The sequence below is a fragment of the Sinohyriopsis cumingii genome, chromosome 1 (assembly GCF_028554795.1).
Source record: "Sinohyriopsis cumingii isolate HCF-2022 chromosome 1, ASM2855479v2, whole genome shotgun sequence".
Taxonomy (NCBI): Eukaryota; Metazoa; Mollusca; class Bivalvia; order Unionida; family Unionidae; genus Sinohyriopsis; species Sinohyriopsis cumingii.
The window spans coordinates 191,405,224-191,424,352 of record NC_142961.1 but is presented as its reverse complement, the minus strand read 5'-3'; the positions used below and the strand labels follow the sequence as shown (position 1 = coordinate 191,424,352).

The following is a 19,129-nucleotide window of genomic DNA, read 5'->3' as shown; positions in this document are numbered from 1 at the left end:
AAGTCTCGTGTGTTAATGCGAAGTGATGAATTAGCCATTAGGAAGTGCATTGATATTATGAAACTAGGTTTGTTTTGGTCTGCCATGCTTGGTCCGATTAAATAGCCTTTGGTATATGTTTCAATACCGATAGTAAAATCTGATAACGAGAGGGGGGAGTAATGATCTTCTCCCAGTAGGTTAACCGACAGGAAATTTAGGTTGTTCTCTCTTTATTTTAAAAGGGGGAAATAGCTCTTCCGACGTATTCCCAAAAGTATCCTATGCACGGACGTATCTACGTATATGTGTATCTACATGCTTACATATCCACCTACCCACACAAAGTTTGAGGGCCGGAGTGAGGCGAAACAGTAAGGAGGTTGGCAGAGAAAGAGAGGCAAAAGACAAAGAACAGAGAACAGCTACAGTGAAATTGAAGTGAACCAGAGATAAGCAGGTTATGCAATTGTACAAGGCAACGATTTCGATTGTTCACTCGATCGTATGATGAATTAATTCTATCAGTAAAACAAATCAGCTAGTTTTATAAATATAATTGTGTTTTGAAATTCGATGAAAGATTTATTCCCAAAAGATGTGTATCTTCCTAATGTATTGTGTTTATGTAATTGATTAAATTTTTATTTTCTATGTACGGGGGCTTGAGTTGTTCCGTTCTATATATCTGCTCAGATCTCTATTTATTCTACCTATAAGTTTACTCGATCCGGGCAAAAACACCGAGGGCGATCATCTCCTAGATAACGACAACCGAATAAAGCGGACACCTTGAAAGAAGGTACAATCCGCCAATCAACCCTCCCCCTTTACAAAGAGAGGGACGTTTTACATAACGTAGTCCATTTGTGGATACCAATTTATAAGTCAATCTTACTTCGACTGCCATAATATAAAATAGTTTCCAACAAAAAAGAAACTTGCTGTGAATTACTGGAGGTGTGTCAAATCTGTAGACGGAATGTTCCTACAAATTTGTAAACCCTGACTTGTGTGCCGTACATCGAGCTTACGACCAGTGTATTCTAGAATATACATTATATCACTGTGGAGGCGGTAGATACCGTTATTCTACGAATTCATGTGGAAAATTAAGAAAATTATTTGTCAAACACGGCAGTGACTACCCTTTGCGGGATGCATATCCCATAACCAAAACTTGTTGATTGGTGTACCGAAAGAAGTTCAAGCCCTAGAACATTATAAATATCGTACCTCCTCAGAAGTATTGATCGGCGAGTCGTCAGATTTCGGCAAAGGTTTTGTGTTGATTGAATTACTTGTGTGAGAAAAGAAGATCGATCCTTACTCGGCTGCTGAATCAAATTTTGAAAATTAAATGATCGTGTATAATTTCATATATGTCTCCGTTTCACTAATGTTAAATGTGTTATTCTGACCAAGAGCTCAAGAATCTATATACAGGGTTATCCATACACAAGAAAATCTACCAAACATGTCAGCATTTAGAAGCTATAGGACACCAAAAATGATGGAAAAAATTTGGGAATATGAATACAACTGACGTTAAAACTATACTCAGAATTTCGACGCATCGTCAAAGACAACGACATCCATGTCATCCAACCAGTTTGCTTGGAGGATGTACCAATAATAAATGTTTGTTTAATGAGGCAGACAAATCTAAGAGAGAATAAATAAAGTATATTTCCTTGGCTTCTTTGTACCATTGGTCTCGGTTTCCCACGGGCCATCCTAAAATTGTGACAGAACACGTCAAGTCAAACAAAATTGGCTTCATCTTTGCATAGCAAAAGGGATGTTTCCATTTTGTCGCACTTGTCTCGAATCGTGTAGTCAACACGACGCAGAACAACTGGTTTTGACAGGAACGTGAGCGAGTATGGCATTGTTGCACGCACTCGACCGTGGATACCAATTTTTATTCGTATACGAAAGCTAGCACATCCTAGCACAGAACGGTACCACCGTGACGAATCGAGTCCTGATAAATTTTACAGTATACGTCAACTAAGTTTCTAAATTTGAAACAAGAGTCTAGTAAATATCCATCACTTTGTCACATCGAAGATGAAGACAGAAATTCAAGTGATGAAAGGATTCATGGCGAGAATCGAATTGGAATTCGTAGTCTTTAACGAAGACAAGTTTTTGCTAACACCATGCACAGTTTTGTTGTAGATAAAACTAGCTGCATGCCTTGTGATGTCAAGATAGAATAATCATGGCTCCAACCCGATATTGTCAGTTGATAGATGACGAAGGAAACCATCCGTTATTATCAGTTGATAGATGACGAAGGAAATCATAGGAGAAGATTTAATGTTGATGAATCACAAAAAGACCTTCAAAGTTGTGGAAACCAAACGATTTGCTAGTGTGATCACTGCTGATTACGCCACAGACAAAACCCGTTTAAAATTTTTACCTAGTTCTGGAACGTTTAAGCGACCGCGTACGTTAATTTGATACCGATAGTTGTATGTAAATCGACTGACCTGGGTGCTATTACTGGCACGTTTAAGAGGAGCTTTTAATGGCGTCTACCGACAAACATTCCTATAATACCGGTCTCAGTTTTGCCAATGGCGGATCAAAAACTTACAGACACCAGTACCGTGAATAGAAAGGACAATTTCACACAAAATGCAAATTGAAAGGAATCACGCCCACATATTGTGCTATTCAAATCATGAACTTATATGAACCCAAACAGATTTTGAAGTCAGGCGAAGTTGTCAGTAAAATGTTAGAGAAAGTGTATTAAATAGTATATGAGAAACAAGTGCAATTTCCCGATTACAACACTATACCGTACCAGTACCACAGTCCAGTACATAAAGGTAGAGTAGAATGAAACCGTTATTGCCAGAGACACCAAGAAAGAAATACATGTTCTGAACAGAAGATAGACGAATGAGATGCTGTACTCTATGACAAGATTGATGCAGGATTTATCACCAATCACATCAACAAAAAACAACCTAAATGGATCTTTTCGAGACATAATACTTAAATAAAAACTGAACTATTTGAACTGCAGTTGCTATCGCCTGGGTGATATTGTGCGAATGTGATTAATAGTATCACAAATTAAACCATGTTCCAGATCAGTATAAAAGGTCATGTGTGACGTGTTCACTCTTATAATTGCAGAACGCCTTAATTATGGTGCATCGGTGGTCCTCAAAGTGACTGATGAAACATCAGAACCTCAAAATTGGAAAGCATCGTATCTTCACATTCCTCTTTATGTGCTGATTGCAGATCCAAGCTGTTCAGGGAAGAAAGAATTTGTCAAATGATTTATAGAACGTATCACTTTTTATTCGATCAGCCTCCACAATGCATCGTAAGATGTTATGAAGAGTGGCATTCGTCTTACTTGTTACTCAAAGAACACATTTCATTTGTAATGGGTATTCCTGAAGCGCGATCCCAATTAAACGTATATTGTCATATTTGGTGATATGTTAGGTAAAGAAGAAATAAAACTTTGGTGGTTTGCACGAAAAAGACATTATCGCTTATTATTTACATTAATACAGATTTTGTCCAGCAAGCAAAGCGCAATGCACCATGACCCTCAATAGCCATTATATGATGATGTTTAAAAGTCCCAGACACAAATCTCAAATACAAGTGTTGGTTAAACAATTGGAATCATCATGGTTTTATAATTTATGTGACGCTGCCATACTGTTGCCACATGCTTGTATACTGATCAATGTAAAACCCATTATCGCAGATTATTTAAGATTGCGTACTCATTTGTTTCACGATTTTAGTCACGCGGTTGGTTCAATGATTTACACGTCGTCCTCGTCGTTTTCGTCGTCAGTGTGAAAATCTATGAAAGCATATTCACTCACTCCATATATGGCATTATTCAGCACAACCTCATTCCAAAAATCACCATCCGGCTTGACTAATTCACACACCGTATGCCATCAGTCGCGAAAGGGATGCCAAAATAAGTTCACATCTTTTGATGACTAAAATCGGAACCTCATTAGAAACAGTCATGAAGTCATCAAATGTCTCACTTAGTAGGATTCATAAATAGTACAATGCCTTCTTGAAGGAATTCAATTCTGCATCACCCGACCATATGGATAGACGAAAATTAATGTTGATCCCTTAAAATCAGTGGATGGACCTCCACCGTTGGTACCAGCCACGGATACCCCACATGCCATCCAGTCCTTATGTCACTTGGAAGACTCACAACAATAATTACAATATTTAATACACCAAAACTGAAACATCGCAACAGTTCGGACAAGTATTGCAACGTAGTCGACAATTTTAGGTGAAACCGCTAAATGCACTTTACGTTCTCTAAGAATTTGAAGACCGAAGAATAAACACCAGCCAAAGTGACGACAACTAGGGACTCTGCCACTACCATAAACGATAAAGAGATAGAGGAATTTTAATGTTTCTTAACCCCGTAAGCTCAAACCCCTATGACAATGAGTCTTGCAGCGACATTGATACCTACACTGAGTCGACAGAAAATTAAAGCTTCGGTAAACAAAAAGATGATGTCGACTCCCTCTACAACTATATTAGAAAATTAAAAAGTGTTGTGTATGAAGAGAAAAAAGTGAAGAAACATTTGAAAAGAGAACCAATCACGCCAAGTTGGGAAGTCATAAACTACTTTCATTACTCGTCGGAAGCGTGAAGCATTCCAACAGAAAAACCTACCACAATTACAACACCCCAAAGGCATCGGAAACAGGCTGACTTATCAATAATGGATACACTTTTGGCTGGTATTCGCCCCGATCCTGCACACATTGCTTGCTACGGAGGAATTAAAAACTGCATCGTGCTGGAAAAGACAGAGTAAAGAATGTACGACTTCACGACGCACGACAATGTTTGCAAGAACAATTGACTCCGATTTTCAAAACGTTATACGAGGGCATCAGGGATCGATCAGCAATGACAAGCGGATTAGATTGAAGTTTCTTGCTTGGCATCATACAATCGAGGTCAAAAAATGATCGACATTCTCAGCTGTGACAGACGGACAAAGGCACTGAATTGTTTAATCAATAGTTACAAGTGGAATTAAAAAACAATACATTCATATTTCACTACCGAAAATCTTGCAAACTGAGCGAGTGTGATCGAATGTTTTCGAACACCGTTAAAACCACGTAAAGCGAAAATACTTTTACAATAACACACGCTAGAGTAAAACGACGTACGATCATGTTCTGTCAATTGTACCATCGCAGCACTAGACGTGCACCAGAACAAGACACGGTCCTAAAACGTAGTGGAATCGCTTGATCGATTGTTTGGAACTCCCGAAAAATCCAAGAAGAACCAGCCAATAGATTACATCAGTCTTCGTCACTGTCTTACTCTCATGTTGAGGCTGTATTTTTGTAGCAAAATTGAAACCTACTTCTGAGAAAGGATATGTAACAAACTGGACGACAGAATCGTTTCCTGTGACGTGAGAAGTCTGTCGAGGTCACCCGACCATCTATATATGTAAATATATGAACGGAGGAGTGAAAAACGTTTAAAACAAGTGACTAGAAAAGGTGATAATATTTACGATATCAAAATCATTCTCGACCAATGAATACGCAAAGTAGGAAAACATCACAACAAGAAAGTGAAATTACTACGGAAAGGTTATCCTCATAGCTTTCCTTTCTGGATTGCAGCTTGGCATCTAATCGAATATAATTTTAAAAAATATTCGTGAGCTTTCAAACTCGTGTCAACCTCATCTGTAGCATAACTAGAAGAGTGGCAGAATCAAAACGAAAAGTAAGTGTGGTTTGGAGAACGTGACCTGAAAAATATCCTTTTTTTGGTCAGATCCACGTCGTGTATTGTGTTATTTGATCTACAACTGAGATTGCAACAGAAGCTGTAAGCGAATGAGGAATATTTTACTCAATAGTTGTAATGACTATCCTCTTCAAAATATAATTTTGGGATATACCGACAGCAGCAGCAACAGTAGCAACTGCCAATCCGGTAACAGCAAAAGTGACATCTATCCTTTGAAACGTTTGGAAAGCATTCCATTTCAAATCGGAAAACTTCGACGATGAAAAACGATCTAACATTGAATCACCAGTCTTATTTGATTTAAAATGACAGTTCTATGTGTGTGTTTCCCACTAGGATATTATGTTATGACGCGACAAATTTAACTCAATCCATTCAAACTAGAACACAAGTCTGTTAGGAAGTAACTTTGGCCAAAATAAATTAATTCATTCAACTAAAGTCTTTAATATCGTATGGTATCAAACGTACTTCATCGAGGAAATGCTTGACGCCCAAGTAGAAGAACATATAGACACATTTTATCCTGGACTGAATGTGTATGATACGAAAATGTCTGAAGGAAGTAGTGTGATGTTCGTCATCTGGCTATGCGATCTGCAATGAATTCAACACTCAGTTTCGCAATGGATTCGCAAGAACCAACAACATTCCGACTACCACGCACTCTTTCATCGTCTAAGCACGGATTTTTTATTGACAAGAAAACTTTGTCCAATAAATTTTCTCCAAGTTTACATGCTATTCTGGATGGAAACCCGAATATAGTTCTTATGTCGAAATACGTGATTAACAAACAAGTTCTACAAGGAGTTATGATCCAACCTCGACTGAACGAAGGATTCACCTTGATGTTTGTGTACCCAATGCCGTCTTGGACTATGTAGTGGGAAATACAGCTGCTTCGTTGGTTAGAGTCATTCCATTTAATGCGGATTATTCGCTCAATGCTAGCTCAGAAGGAAAAAGCACTTATCACGTATATCGGGAATTACTTATCAGCATATTATTTCTGCCAGTAATACGTATTTTCACAGTGTGAACATTTGTATCAAAAAAGAACTATCGCTTACTAATCTTGCGAAAGGAAAGTGACCGCGAAACTACACTTTCACATTTGAGTTTACTAGAGTGGCTTGTGGCTCATATATTCCGTACCGAGAAAGAGGACATGGTTTTGAAGGTATGGTAGAGTCGCATTTTCGTAATGTCGCATCTGTCTTCAGATAATTCGTTCACTAAAGACTGCATGCAATGATAAATCATATCCTTTTGTAAGGAAAACAGTTAGTCCAAAAAATGCTTGTCAATCGACAGAATCAAAACGCGTTACTGAATGCTTGGAATAATATTCTGATCTAGAGAGCACCAAAAACATAACTCCAATAAATACCTACAAATTCATACTACAGTAACACCATCGAAGCAATTCTTTCATTATCCACGCAGTAACGAGAACAAGGGAAAAGATGTTTATAAAGAGATTAAGACACCATGGACGCGGTTGAATAATTAGAGACTCAAAACCATCAGTGATTTTGATGTTTTTATTTTACTACATCGTTCAAAGCAAAGGTGATGAACCGAGATTCTTGCGAAGGTTCCAGGTCATAACTCGAGTTTTGCCATGCCATCTACATCGAGTTTCAAATCAAAGAGCAAACCGATTGGGAAAAGACACATGTACCTCAAAGTGAAAGTCGTCAAAATCGACGATGCTAATCCAGACCAAACGGCTAGATTGGCTCCGTCAACAATGTAATGCATTCTATATTGAGTGAAATGGATTTGTACCTGAGCAACAACCAGCAAGCAGTGCTATGGAACTTACCCTGTTCGAGCTTACTTGGAGAATGAACTCACTTATGGCGAAAAGAACACATACCTATACGTGTGTGTAGTGTGAAACCCAACATATTCAATGTATTCAACGGTCTTGATTAAGGATGACTATGAACACAATGTTCGATATAATGAGCGAGAAAATAAAATTAACCATGGTCGCAGTTTACAACTGATGTGTGTGTGTGTGTGTGTGTGTGTGTGTGTGAGAGAGAGAGAGAGAGACAGACAGACAGACAGACAGAGACAGACAAAGAGCGAGAGAGAGAGAGAGAGAGAGATTTTGATTTTTAACGTAGCTTTAAAAACAATTTCAGTCACATAGCTACGATATCTGCAGTGTGTCAGTTTATAGTGATGTCTAGCACTGTAGCATGATGACGCAGACATGTAGCATGATGTCCCACCCAGTCACATTATCCTGACACCAGGCCGACCAGTCCTAACACTAACCTCTTACTACTGAGTGCCATTTTTATAAGTCTTTGGCATGACTCGGCTGGGGATCGAACAAACGACCTCCAGCATCCGAGACGGACGCATTAACCACTGGGCCACCGGAGCGGTCTCAACCGATGGTCGTTTGTACCTGTGACTGCAAGACACGAATTTGTTGAACTATGTGAATGTTCGTCTGAGACTGAATCGACGTCCTGGCGCCACTGTCTCCCATCTGAAGGCCAACGCTATTTCAAAACCATCATCGAACAAGCTAGACTGTACGTGCAATATGAAGATGCTTTACATAGAGTAGGACACTCAATCTGACAGGCTCTGACCATAAATACTACCCTTAATCCCGAGTGAAAGTCACAATCTTCATCACTGCAGCTGGTCTCCGATCCATGACTGAAGATCAGGAGTTCCAGGGCTCGTTATCTAAACGTCTTTTTATCGGCCGCATCAGCAGTGGACTCCTCAATGGTCAGCTTAACGTCCATAACAAAGTTCTCAGATAGTGACTCATTTAGCACTGTGTTGAACAAAACAGGTAACACAGACTTTCTCGTACCAATACTGTTTCTTCTTCTTTAAGTCTTTCTTTTTCCTTTTTCAACACTGACTGTGTTGGCTGTTGTGGCTGCCATGCTTTGATTTTTCCGGCAAAGCTCTGTGTCGTTATGACCCCTGTTTGACTTAGGCCTTGACCGTTAAATATATCGTAGGGCGAAGACATCCGAAGAGTATGAACATATTTCTCGTTAGGCAACATATATTTCGTTCATAGTCAGACAATGAACGAGACGCCCATGTTCCCGTGTAACTTTGCCCGAATCCTTGGTACCCATTCCTTTCTTTTCTTTGAGTATTAAAACAAAAACGTCGTTGAAGTAACGATTTTGTGCACTGGGGGATGTGAAAATATCTGAGTACAATTTAGTTAAGACCAATTACGCTTGAATATTATCAGTTTTGATTTTATTGTTCACGTGGATTAAACATGTATATATAGTGTAAAAAAATGTAGAAAAACTTGAGAAACAGACAAACATAGAAAGAGAAACTGGATTGGAATTACATATTTAATTTGAATTATACGGGAGGCGTGCTAAATTTTAATTCTTTATGAAAGAATATTTACTTTTGAAAGAATTTAACTAGCCCACAAGTATATACTCATCTAAGTCTATCTTGTCTAGATAAATGTTTTACTTACTTCCGGTTGCTGGTCAGTATCCATTATGTTGTATTGAGAAGACAGGGTGGAGACCGATCATAAACGGTCGTATTTTCTACATCATATTTCAAACTTTTTACAATGAATATCCTGTTTGATAAACTGCTTTGCTCTGCAATCACAAATGTCGGATCGTGCCTCTGTAGTTCAAGATATAGGCACGGTATCCTCCACCCAATGAATGATTTATTTTCCAGCCGGTAAAACTACCACCTGTTACGCAAATTGAGTTGATATCTATTTGTAGTTTTCTATAAACTTTGAGATTGCTTGAAGTCATTCAAACGTAGCGAAACATTTAACAAAGATTTTATTTTAGGGTTCATATTCGGTTTTAATTTAGCCGGATTAAATCCCGGTGCTAATTTTGAACTTTCAAAATGGAGACCTCTATTCGGTGGCTAATGCGTAATCTATGTGGTTTTTTTATAGAAAGATCCTTTAAAGGTTTGTGCATTACTTTTAGAACAAATTAACTATCGGTGATAAACGACAATGTGCGTCTTAGAGGGTATATAGCAGCTTTGAAGGGCCATCGATTTAATCAAGTAATCAATTGTATGTCAGATTCAAGGGTTACTGTAAACAAACATGGGGCTTTGTGGGAGTGATAGTTGCATTTTACTCCAATAGATTTTATTTGGTTTTTTCTTGTTTGTTTGTTTGTTTGTGGGTTTTTTTTGTGGGGTTGTTGCTGTTAACGGCACTCTAGACATATTAGCAACTGTATTGTGCCGAGAAAATTGAAACTAGATGTTTCCCAAGGACACACTAATGCTAACGACTCAGTATTGCTTGGATGGGTATCGAACCCGCCAAAGTTTTATTACGAATAAGATCGCTTTACCAACTGATCAACCGCGCATCCAAACAGGATGATGCATGCTATCTATCATCACTTTGTCTGCGATGGGTCGATTTTTTGTGTCAATTTTGATAATATTTTGATATAATAAATATATGACATAATATAACTCCTTCACAGATCCTTTCCACTAGACATTTTTGTGTAAATTTAGAAACAATCTTCACGATGTTCAGTAGCTGTATCATAGACGGCAATGCATCTTAAAAAACAATTTCTTTCTCTCACACTTGTGAAATAATTCATTTCTAAAATCTATCTTTCGTCATAATTTGTCCTTTTTTCCCTTTTTTCTCTTTTTTTTCCTTTTTTAATCTTCTTTTTTTAATACCTTGTTGAAACCAGAAAGTGGATCTGTTACAAACGTTTCACACGATTACAACACTGGGGTGGTGTTTTTTTCCTTCTATATCCCGTTTTATGTGTTTAAATTGGGATAAAGTCTTCCTTCAATGGCTTATACATCACATCTTCAATCAATTTAACCTTCCTACAATACTGAAAGTTGTTTTACAGAATTCTGGCAAAATTACAATAGGAAAAAAGTTTACCTATTCTAGGTCCTACCTTAAATTCCTGTTTTTTAATCGTCGTGGACGTTTGATCATTTAAAAATCTTTTCCTACATAGAAAACAAAACAAAAACAAACATGTTGTTTGTCTTACTGATCTCTACTATAACAAACAAACTGCGTCGACAACGATCTGCTAGTGCAAGATGCAACGTCAAATCTGGATCTGTCTAAATTGCAGTTGTACTCGACTTATAAGCGAGTACAGACGGTGTTTATCTTCGAAAAGTGTTTAGATGGAGAACAACTTTCTTTATATGGATAATGCATTAGACTATCTTCAACAAATTCAGATTACTAATCATAATGTATGGTCGGTTTAAAAAAAAAAAAAGAATTCTGGCAAACTCACCAGAGGGCAAAAGCCCACCTCTAATGACAGATTCTCGGTCCTTTTTAACTTCCTGATTTGACACATTGTTTAATTTAACCTTTAAAAACTGTTTATTTAAAAGAGAATAAAACCAATTATTTTTTTAATAAATTGAAATCGAAGCATTGTATATTTTCTAGACTAAATTATGCACGCTTTGTGAACAAAATACTAGAATACATAAACATAAACATTTAATGACCATACATATTTGAAAAATATACAAACAGACTCTATTCTATGTAAATCTTGTATCTATTAAAAAAAACTGTACAAAGAGAAGGAGCTAGATTAAAAAGAGCAAAAGATGCATGGAAAATTTCCAATTTTTAAAACAAACTACTATTACTACTACTACTACTACTACTACTACTACTGTTGCTGCTGCTGCTGCTGATGATGATGATATTACTACTACTACTACTAATAATAATAAAAATAATAATAACAGTGATAATAATAATAATAATAATAGTTTAATCATAAGAATAGTAGTAGTAGTAACAACAACTACAACCACCACCGCCACAATAATAATAATAATAATAATAATAATAATAATAATAATAATCATATTAATAATACAATTTTAATACAATTTCGTGCTCTGCTTGGCATATGTTATCACTACAATCTTCCTTCAGACCTGGAACTTTGTTGCTTGTTCTACTGATCACTTCTATTAAAAAATAAATGCGTAGACCGAGATATGCCGACTCCGAATGCAACGGCATTTCTGAATCTGTATTGTTTGCAGTTGTACTCAATTATAAATGGGTATATACGGTGCATATCTTCAAATGAATCGTATGTGATCTTCGTGTTTATAAACCCAAGGTGTTGTGAGATAGAGGTACATGAATACAAATCAATTTAAAGGTTACTTCCTGTTCGCCAATTGCCACCAGGTATCGTGGATACCGTAGAATTATATAGTTTCTTTTTTGATGATTCATTGTCACGTAATTTAGATTTTAGGGCCCTTGTCGTGCCTGACAATTGTCGTGTCCAATTGGCCAAGGAGTGAGACAAGGGGGTGTTTTGTCAACCTTGATGTACACAATATTTATAAATGACTTGCTGCTACAGTTAGAAAATAGTGGATTTGGAGCAAAGATTGGATCCTTAGCTGTGGGAAATCCAACCCTAGCTGATGATATTTCACTTTTGGCTATATATCCTAGCAATCTACAAAAGCTGTTAGATATAGCATACGACTACAGTAATAAGTGGCGATTCGAGCTTAGTGTTACAAAGTCATACATTATCATTTTCGGACCCCAATACAAGAATTTTATCAATATGAAATGGTATCTTGGCCCGTCATGTTTGCCGGTCACCGATTCGGCAACACACCTGGGTCACCGGATTAACTCAAAGCTGACGTCGCATGACGCAATACTCGATGCATGCAAGAAAGGGAAAAAATCTTTTCACGGTCTGTTTGGTATTGGCATTAAACCGAATGGTTTAAATCCTTTGGTTGCTGCAAATGTAATTAAAAAGGTAATTTTCCCTTCAATGTTTTATGGAAGTGAATTATGGTGTAACATTTCAAAAAGTGACCTCGCTTTATTGGATAAAACTCTGAGGTATTTTGCCAAACATTTACAAGGTTTTCCAATACATACAAGATCAGACATTGCCCTGGGAATGCTAGGATGGACATCAGCGCAGTCCGAAATTGATAGAAGAAAATTGATGTTTTTACACAGATTGTGTTTGATGCCTAACAATGTACATACTAAACGTGTGTTTAACGTTGCGTTATTTCACTTCATTCTGAGCGGATGCATGTCAAGCTGCGGGTTAATTTCAAATTTATATTATACCTCAAAGAAGTTTGACTTGCTCGGGTATCTAACTGATTATTTACATTATTCTGAAATTCCAGATAAACATAATTGGAAAGAAAGTGTAAGGTCAAAAATTGTTGGTCTTGAAAATAGCCTCTGGAGAGTTCGTATGTCTAATCAAGCAGATTTTGATAGATTCTCTTCGATACACGAATACTTACGACCTGCCTCAGTGTGGCAGTCGGCTAAAACTAGACAACACACTAAGGTATTTACATATGTAGCTAAACTATGGGCTGCTGTTCCACAAACACAGCTTGATATGTGTATTAGATGTGGGAATGTTTATACAGACTTGATACTTCATTGTTGTGTTAGTTGTCCTTATATGTCGAACTTTCGAAATTCTTTCTGGGATTTCCTTACTGATAAATTTCCCCTGAGCCTGCACATTACGTTATTTAATGCAGAAGATGAGCTGCAACTACAATATCTTTTAGGTAAAAGGTTACCATCAGGAGTAATCGACAAAGAAAACTCCAAGCTATTCGTCCTGTATGCAGCATACTTTGTCATGCATTGTGCAGCTATCTTCTGTAAATAAGGTACTGAAACTTGCAACTTATGAGTTGACGAACACTTTGTTGATTGATATTGTGTAAGAATTTGTATTCCAATATAGAATATTTTTTTTTTTTTTTTTTTTTTTTATATTTATTGATTGTATTCAGATGATTTATTCTTATATCATGTAATCTTCCATGGAAGGAAATAAAGATGATGATGATGATGACGTAATTTAGATTTTAGGGCCCTTGTCGTGCCTGAGGCAGCCACGTTGTGTTTGTAGGAGACCTTCACTCGGTGGCTAATTCACATATCTTTAGAGTAAATTGATTTAGTACATGTGAGCTGAAGGCACGTGTTTGCACAGCAATACCTATCAAAAAACAAGGCGAAATATATTATCTGCAAACAAATAACACATCTGAAATGGAAAGTCGCTCATGTCGTCGACTTTGCATTTCTTCGCATTTTATTTTGAAGAAATATTTTTCTTCAAGACACATTGCTACATTTAAAATATCGCAAAAAAATGCATAGACCGGGAAGAACTTTTGAATAACCCGCTTGCATTGATTCTTTTAGAACACATGCATATACATATACACACGTGTGGTAATCAGTAGATTTATGAAAAATAAAAGAGAGATAAAGGACAGTTTCGTCGCAAGATGATATAAATTGTGTAAAACATCAGTCACGGTTAAATTTTACATCAATAGAATTTGACAGCTGAATTTTTACGAAATATTTCTCTGTAACCATAAGTGGGAAATAAGCCAATTTCAGCTTGAAATAACATGAGGTCCAAAAAAAAGAAATTTAAAAGTGACCAAACACCAGTATTACAAATGGTGGATAGTGTATGTTTTATCGCTTCCTGTAAATGTATTTCAAAATATATCGTAAATGTCAGTTATTGTTTGAATATTGCTTTCGATGTGGCGTCACATCAAAACAAAGGTTGGCAAAATCATGTCAAAAACTTATGTTGATGATAAAAACGAGGAATCCCCCTCACCCTCATCAATGATAGTGACTCTCTCTCTCTCTCAAGCAACACCATGGGACAAATTAGAATGCATCTTTGCCGGAACCATCGCAAAACAAACTGCTGAAGGTTTTAAAATGCATTTGTGGCAGACTTTTCACAATTCTATCAATTTCAAGATTGTAGAGGTTCTGCAATATCTCATAAATTAGCTACTGATGTTAAATTTCATGCGGCCAAATAAATGTCAGAATTTAACAGTGCCGAACGTACATTTGCAGAATAAAACAAAACCCAGGACTCATCAACACCCTATTTATTCTAGCATTTACTAGCCATTTAGCAGAATAACGTTAAATTGTGTCGCTCCCTAAAACAAGTCCGGCAACCAATGCTTGCTGACCATAATGTTTCCTACATAATATTTCCAGCGGCACTTCATGCGAGAAACATCAAAACTAAAACCATAGTAAAAACTTTGATAAAATAATTTTTTTACACTTGTTTGCCTTCCTAAATCTGTCCAGTCTGATCAAATTTCAAATTTTATTTCTGCAATTTCCCAACAAATTTTGTATGAATTAGGCATCCAGCAGTTTAAATTTTCTGCCTGTCTCACTGAAAGTCAAGGGGTTTTGGAAAGAATTCATCAGGTTTGGAAGAATAGGATTCGGTAATATTGCTTTGATACAGAAAACGATTGGGATGAGGGTGTTTATTTACTGTTGTTTGCTGTTAGGGAATCAGTTCAAGAGTCACTGGATTTGAATCCTTTTGAACTAGTTTTTTGACATACTTACCTTTGAACTTATTAAAAGAGAAGAATCTTTCGAATGAAAATTCCAAGATTAATCTTATTGGCTATGTCCCTGATTTCAAATATAATATGTTCAGGATTTGTGAAGAACTAATCTTCACTTTATTCAGTCAAAAATGAAATTAAGTATGATAGAAATTCAAACGAGGGAAGTTTTTAGCCTGGTGATAGAGTTCCAGTTCTCGTGCCCATGCCAACAAAATCCTATTGGGGAAAATTTATATGGTCATTATACAATAGAAAAGCATGTAAATGCCTTAATTTATATCATTAACACTCCTGGGAGAGGTGACAAAATAAGCAACTTTGACATATAATTATGTTAAAGGGGTGTTTTGACAGCCCAGATCATTATTCTGGCAATTTATTTTTTCCTGTCTCACAGCGGAATTCAGAAATATTAAATAGTTTAGACTGGAAACCATTCTCATCTTCAACCACAGGAAAAGAATGAATTGAAACAACTTTCTGTGTGAATCTGAGCACTTGTTTCCCGATGTTCCATCACGGACAAATAAAATCTATTACGACGTTGATATTGTAGATTATACGCCTCTGAAACAGCATCTTTACAGATGAATCGTCTCAAACAGGAATATTTGCAGAAATATATTCATTGTTTACTGGAAAATTCATTCACAGAACCAAGTAAAACTATTTGGTTAAAATGTACCTTGTTACAGCGTCGAAATTGAGCTTGTCCCAAATGGACATGGTAGAGTTATAGGCTGCACTTTCTACAAAGAATCAAGAGCACAGAGGGCATAGTCCATTACATGAGCTGATCTTGCATCTCCATCTATGATGGCCTATGTTGTTCGTTTCCCATGTCATACTATGACTGCGGGACAAAGGGTAGTATCTTTCCTATACACTCCAGATGACCACTGGCAATTGCACATCCGGTCCTTGTCCCTTCAGCCAAGCTTGAGTCCAGCAAAAGTTTGGAAGCAAACACATATGATATAATTCTTGTAAGACATAGTTTTGTAAAGCATTCTGACTGGACTTTTTGCGACTTACGATGCTTTTCAAATATTGCATTAATATCTTTCAATAATTCTACTTTTTCAGCCATATTTAACTCTGACACTCAAAATTGCCTTGAATAGTTGATGTTCTCAGCGTGCTACTTCTGGTTGGGGGTGGGGTGGAGTTGAGTATCTATGTTAGCCACAATAAGTAGTGCTTTTGTTTTACAAACAGGTGCGTCCTGAAGACCGACTGCAAGTCCAATATTTGGTGCGGCATATCTATATGTTTTAACTCCTCTGGTGATGCTCACAGCCAGTAGAGAATAGAACAGTCTTCTGATGAATTGCTTAGTTCGAGGATGAACGGTTCAGGATAGTTTTCTATATTTATTGCGTATGTGATTTAAAAGTTAAAGCATCATGACATATGAGTAATACTACACATTTAAATTTTCACCAAAAAATTAGGTGCGATAGTCTTTGGCCCTGGCTTGCTCGTTTTTCTTCCGTACCTGAAGTCACACTTTGGTATCATTTTCTAGCAGACTTACCATTTCATCTCCTTTGTAACATTCATTTCGTGATCGTTGCAATGGGGGGTGGGGAGCCTAGGGATGATACTTTACAGATGTACTTCAAGTATCTCCCATTTTGTCATTATCCACCAGTCTCATTCCTCCGAAGTTCTGACATTCTGTTGTATTTTCCAGGAATGACCTATTACAGTGAACAGGCCGCAGCCGTTGAAGTCCCTGAGATGCGCCCTCACATGCTGGTGTTGCTACAGAGGTTCCAACAGCATATAACTTGACTACAATGGAAAACTCATCTTTACTCATTAGGTCAACAGTCCTGAGCTGTGATGAAACCGAGACAGTGGGTGAGTCTTCACTGCAGAGAGTAATGCTATTATTCCAAGAAGAATTACCTCCCTGGAACTGTGTTTTTCTGTTCGTGTGGTCGCCTTTATAGTTGTCTGCAATAACTACACCTATATATTATTTGACATTCTGCTGAGAGATATCTAACCTGTACATTAGTAACCACTTGTGCTCAGCAGATCAGTGTCAACTTTACTATGTAAAATCTATCAGTTTCTGAGTTTTAATGTGTATTACAATTGTAAATTTAATTTAAAATGTCTTTTGTCGGCTTAAAAATCATTAAAATTACATTTATTTTCAGAGAAGTTTACAATCAAGAGTTTCTGATAAATATTATTCCGAATTTCAGAATTAAACTGTACTGTAAGAAAAAGTTCCAATGAATTAAAAAGTTATTACAAATTAAATTTCTAACCTGTAGGCACATCAGGTCTCAAAATTGCACCTTGATGAACAGCAACATTGCATCATATTCAGATGTCTACAATTTGCTTCGCAGTGTATGACACTTACTGCATCATTTCAGATGTCTACAATTTGTTTAGTAGTGTATGAAACACTTTGCATCATTTCAGATGTCTACAATTTGTTTAGTAGTGTATGAAACTTGTTACTATTTACTGACTAAGTTTAAAATATGTCTTTCTTGAGGTGATATCAGATTGACTGGAATCTGATTCTAAAAGTCTATATTAACATGCCTCAGTCCACAAGTATCCTCCCCAACCCTTTTGAGTTTGGCCAAAATCAAGAAGATATTCAGAAGAAATAGTACCATGTCTGCATGGTCTGTTTGTCAGTGACTTATGTCGTGAAGTTACTAGTTGTAATAATTATGAAATTGTAGACTTTAAACGTTATGGCCTTGTATAGAAAGCTACATATGTTTGTTAGTCACCGAACACAGTAGGATGCAGCATCTCCCTGTTTTCTGTGTCCTGTAGACGCTTTTTGGTCACCAATTACATTAGTAATTCACAAAAGCAGCCGATCAGCTTATGAAGAAGCCTTGCAGGATTTTTTTCTTCTAACTGAGGTGGGTTACTATGTACGTGTGTATGTGTGATTTGGATTTTTAACATTGCTTTAACAATTTTCCAGTCATATCGCTACGCTGTCTGAATTGCGGCGTTTATATTGATATCTAGCATCATGTCACACCCAGTCACATTATCGTGACACCAGGCCGACCAGTCCTAACACAAACCTCTTAATGCTGAGCGCCAAGCGAGGCAGCTGCTAGTACCATTTTGTAAGTCTTTGGTATGACTCGTCCGGGGTTCGATACCTCATTCGAGGCAGACGCTCTAACCACTTAGGCCACCGGAGCGGTCTGAATGTGTAACAGAAAGCGATAGAGGTCTGTCATTTATGTTAAAAGTGACATACTGTTGAATGCTTATACATAAAACGAAAGAACAATAATTGTGGCCTGAAGCCATCTAGGAAATATTTCAATTTAGCTTGTAGTTTATTCGACACGATACTTGGCTTTAGCTTCTAAACTATGCTATTTTTATGCGCATAAGCTGATACTTACAATTTAAAATTGGAACCTCTGAAGAATTTAACATTATATTGTTAGTGAAGGCCGTAAAATAATAACTAATAGTAATAAATAAATTAAATAAGTATATTTTAAACATTCTTAAGAAATAGTGTGCAAGAACACACAAAAGCGCATGAATATGTCAGTAGTTCCTTTCTGGTTTTAAGAACTGTTTTAAGAACTATTTTTCTTCGATGCATAACGTGAGTTTAACCAATCAAAATGTTTCTTACAAGGTTTTGATAAAATCATAATTTTGATTTTAGAGTCCATTGTTTTTTTAAATATTTATTTGACTGAAATAGACAACAATGTGCTTTTCCATAATTATGTATGAAAGAAAAAGTGGAGGAGTGTCTTTCAAAATTATTACTATTTGTCTGGGAACAAACTTAAGCTCAAGAGTATTATAACAG

General features: G+C 36.8%; 1 protein-coding gene across 2 annotated transcripts in view; it reads right to left on the bottom strand.

Annotated features, from left to right (window-relative positions):
• Positions 1 to 9,459, bottom strand: part of LOC149808584 (uncharacterized) — a 120,084-nt gene extending 110,625 nt beyond the window's left edge. For both annotated transcript variants that reach the window (XM_089979642.1, XM_089979649.1), the window contains exon 1: positions 9,308 to 9,459. In XM_089979642.1, coding sequence (XP_089835768.1) covers positions 9,308 to 9,331 — 24 coding nt within the window. In that variant the 5' untranslated portion in view covers positions 9,332 to 9,459. The remainder of the gene's footprint in view (positions 1 to 9,307) is intronic.
• Positions 9,460 to 19,129: the final 9,670 nt, after the last annotated feature.